This window comes from Nestor notabilis, unplaced genomic scaffold, assembly GCF_000696875.1.
Source record: "Nestor notabilis isolate BGI_N333 unplaced genomic scaffold, ASM69687v1 scaffold29826, whole genome shotgun sequence".
In the NCBI taxonomy this organism is placed as follows: Eukaryota; Metazoa; Chordata; class Aves; order Psittaciformes; family Psittacidae; genus Nestor; species Nestor notabilis.
In genome coordinates this window covers 1,713-5,675 of record NW_009932878.1, presented here as the reverse complement: position 1 = coordinate 5,675, position 3,963 = coordinate 1,713, and the positions used below count along the sequence as shown (strand labels likewise).

The window sequence follows — 3,963 nt, the reverse complement described above, 5'->3', positions numbered from 1 at the left end:
AGTCTTGCGCACATGGAATTCCCATTTAGCGTCGTGGTGGCCACCGTGGGCAGGTTCTTCTGGATGACGAGACCAGCACCTTGTGGAGAGACCCCTGTTGAGGCCAGGGTGACCTGCTGCTGCTCGGGCGCTGGTTGGGTGATGTAGCTCCCAACGGGCATGGTGGCCACCTGGGACGGTTGGACCTGCTTGGCAATGATCTGCTGCGCTGACTGGTTGATGGCCATCACCTGCTGCCCCACCACCTGGATGGGCCCGATGCCCAACGCGCCGCTGGGGCTCCCGTTGGGCAGACCTTGGAGGTTGGAGATGGGCTGGATGGTGACGTTCCCCAACCCGACCTGCTGGAGGAAGGGCTGGACGCTGATGGCCTTGTTGACCACATCAGCTCCTACTGACTGCTGCACCAGGGCTTGGTGGGTCAGGACGGTGGGTTGCTGCAGCCCAATGAGGTCAGCCCCACCAGAGAAGATCTGGGGGGTTCCATCAGCTGCTGCCTGCACCACTGGTTGGAGGGTGGGAAGCTGGAAGGAGCCCAGGTCCAGCTCAGCTTCTGCTTCCAGGGTCTGCTCGGTGATGTTGGCCTCTTGGAGGCTCTGCTGGAGGATGTCGCAGGGTTGGTCCGAGTTGGGCAGGTTGGCCCCGGTGCTGGACGGGGAGCCCAAGATGTCATCTTCTAAGAAGTCCAGGTCCACGCTGGCCGCCGGCTGGTTCTGCTCCGTGCTTAGGTGGTTCCCAGAGGACTCCTGGACGTGGAGCTGGGAGGGGAGGAGAGGGAAGACGTTGAGCTCAAAGCGTAGGGAGATGCCTTCAACCCGTGTCCACCCGATCTCCCACCCAAGCCTAGAAACTCCAGGAGAAACCATCCCCTTCCTCATGGAAAGGAAGAGTTCAAAGTGAATGGAAAAGCTCCCTGCTCCCAAAACAGGTGGGATCTTGGGAGCAGGCTTGGGAATGCCACAGAGAGCTGGTGGGATTCCAGCCCAAGCGATGAGCAAAGGGGAAGGGAATGGAAACATCGTGGTGGTGAGGAGTAAAGGGAAGAACTACATCAATCATTAATTAATGATTCCTTAATAATCCATGAATCCAAGACTTACAAAAGTTGGGAATGAAGAAACCAAAGGGGGAACCAAAAAACTTGGGAATTTCATGCAGAGTAACACAAACTTGGGGAGAACCCCCCCCAAAAAAGAGGATTTGGAGGCTCATCATTTCCTTAGGGAATAATCCCATTCCCAGCAAAAGGACAGGACATGACCCCCCCCCCAAACGAAAGGGAACATTCCTAAAGGGAATACTGTGTCCATGGAAGTACATACCCCAGCACCTTCAAAGAAGGAGCTGGCTGCATCTCCGGTGTTGTCCAGGAGATCATCGCTGTCAATCTGCAATGGAAAAAGATGGGATTTACTCTCCTGGGACAAAAGATGGATCCCAAAATGGGGAAAACTATGGGAAAATGGCTCAATGTGGCTGTCTGGGAAGCACCAAGTGCTTCCTGGCTCCGAGTGATCCCAAATCCCTGTTGGTGGCTCCAAGAGGTGCTAGAATGTTGGTTGGGCTCCCCCCAAGTCCTAAAAACTCAAAGGATCCAAGACTTGGGAATGACTTGAGGGAAATCCCCTTGTTTTAAGGAGGAAAACACCATTTACAAAGGGAGGTTGGTGGGGAAGGGTTTGGGAATGGGTTTGGGAATGGGTTGGGGGAAGGTTTGGGAATGGATTGACAAGGGGTTGGGGAAAGGTTTGGGATGATTTGGGCAGGGGTTGGGCAGTCCCAGGTTTGGGAAGGGGTTGGGAATGGACTGGGAAGGGGTTGGGAATGGATTGGGAAGGGGTTGGGAATGGAACCCTCCATCTCTCACCTTTTCAGATCCATGGAGGAAGTCGTTCAAGGCCTGAGGATCGCTGCAAAACAAGACACCACATGGACACGGGACCACGCTTCCAGCCCCAATTCCCAACGACTTCCTGGATCACCATAAAGCCCCTTGGACCATCCGCTGACCATCACTTTGGCACCATCTTAATGTGTGGAGATCCCCCAAAGTCCTTATTTTACGGCAAAAGAGTGGAGAAATGGGATTGATCCATGTTGGAAGTGGCTCAAGGGGGGAGCGAAGTCATGAAAACCTCCAGCCCAGGAAGCAAATCCCCCCAATCCAGGAGGAATTCCAGGACCTGGGAGGTTTGGAGCACAGCTGGGATGACTTCAGGCCTCTGGGGACATGCCTGTGGGCCAAGGGGGGTGGAATTCCCAGCCCATCCCAATCCATCCGTGACGCTGAGGGAGCTACTCACCAGATTACATCTAGCAGGCACCGGCCGTCTTCATCATCCATGTCAACTGCAAAGAGCAAAGGCACCACGTTACATCCCATGGGATTCCCTCATCCCAAACACCCCATCCCAGTGTCCGACCAAGGGTCACCCTCCTCTAGGCTCACTCAACCCATCACCGCTTGGATTCCACCACCAGTTCTCCCAGTTGCACCCACAGAATCCGAACGGGAATGGTTGGGGCTTGGTTTCAGCCCATTGAGAGCCACCACGGACCCACAGCGTATCCCAGCATCCACAGGCCTATGGAATTCCATGGATAATGGGAATGGTGAAGGCTCCAAGGCTGGAGAATCCTACTGCCGTGAACAGGTTCCTGCTCCCAATTCCCAGATTCTCCCATTGGGAAAGCTTAACCCCAGACAAGGTGACGGCACTGGGAAAGGGAACAGGGTTTAGGAATTCCAGACCGCTGGAAGAGACAGGAATTGGACACAGCACCAGGGACCCTTGGGAGAATCCTTAGGGATAACGACTGGAATGGGGGGGGGTGACAGCAGCTTTGGGATGGCTCTTGGGAAGCTGAAGCCATCCCATAGCACCCGGAGACAAGGAGCTTCTTGGCTCCATTGGTGAATCCAAAGCCCAAATCCCCTTTGGAAAGGGGCTTCCAAGCCCAGGAGTGGTTCATGGGGACCCAAGAGGAACATCCACCATTCCATGATCATGGAAAACCAACGAGGAGCCACCTACAGCCCATTGGGTCCTATGGGAGCTTCCTACTGTGTCCTATGGGAGCTCCAGGACCAAGGGGGGACCCTGCTGGAGCACTGGGGCCAGGTCTGGGCTTCCCAACATCAGGAGACCTGGAGTGGGGCCTTGGGCACGGGATGGAGGGATGGGATGAGGAGGAACTGGAAGAGGTGGGTGGGATCTTGGGATGAAGCTCCTCACATGAGGGTGGCGGGGCACTGGGATGGATGGAGAAGGTTGGGATGCTCCATCCCTGTCAGCGCCCAAGGAGCACCCTGTCCTATGGAAGGTGTCCCCATTGGAACTGGATGATTCCAGCTCCTTCCCATCCCAACCCATCCATGATTCCATGATTTCTCAGCATTACCAAGCCCATGGATAAAACCACCCAAGAAGCCACCAAAGACCAAGGGCGCCAACAGAAGCCTCCATTTCTCTTCCCATTCCCATTATCCCAACATGCAGACTCATTCCAGGTCCAAGGATGTGCAGCTTCTATTCCAGAAGGCAGGAAATGGGAATTCCCTGAGTTTTGACAGCTCCGGGTGGTACTAAAGGGCATTGGCATCACTCAGACATGGAATGCCAAGAACAAAGGAGCAGGGAATTCCCAGTATTCCCTTCTTTTTCCCAGCATCCTCATGGATAATGCTAAAGAAGGATGAGGAGGACAAACCTCCCGACACCGGAAGCATCTTCCAGCAGGAAAAAAGCTGGGAATTCCCATTTCCCTGCAGAAGGAAGCTGGGAATTCCCATTTCCCACTTGAGGGATGTGCAGAGTCGGCAGGAATCCCCCCAGGAATGGAGGGAATCTCCATGTTGAGGCGGGAGGAGCTGTGGGAATGCCGCGGCCTCAACTTCTCCCACCGGGATTGAAGGGAAGGATTCCTTTGGAAACCCACCCAGCGCTCACATTCCTAAGGAAA

The 3,963-nt window shown here is 54.8% G+C and overlaps 1 protein-coding gene across 1 annotated transcript in view; it reads right to left on the bottom strand.

Annotated features, from left to right (window-relative positions):
* Nucleotides 1-2,344, bottom strand: part of GLTSCR1 (glioma tumor suppressor candidate region gene 1) — a gene marked incomplete at its 3' end in the record, with an annotated part of 3,752 nt that extends 1,408 nt beyond the window's left edge. Inside the window, exons 1-4 of the mRNA XM_010016604.1 lie at nt 2,304-2,344; nt 1,868-1,910; nt 1,323-1,388; nt 13-758 (exon numbers count right to left, since the gene is read on the bottom strand). Of these exons, the coding sequence (XP_010014906.1) occupies nt 13-758; nt 1,323-1,388; nt 1,868-1,910; nt 2,304-2,344 (896 nt within the window). The remainder of the gene's footprint in view (nt 1-12; nt 759-1,322; nt 1,389-1,867; nt 1,911-2,303) is intronic.
* Between the last annotated feature and the right edge of the window lie 1,619 nt (nt 2,345-3,963).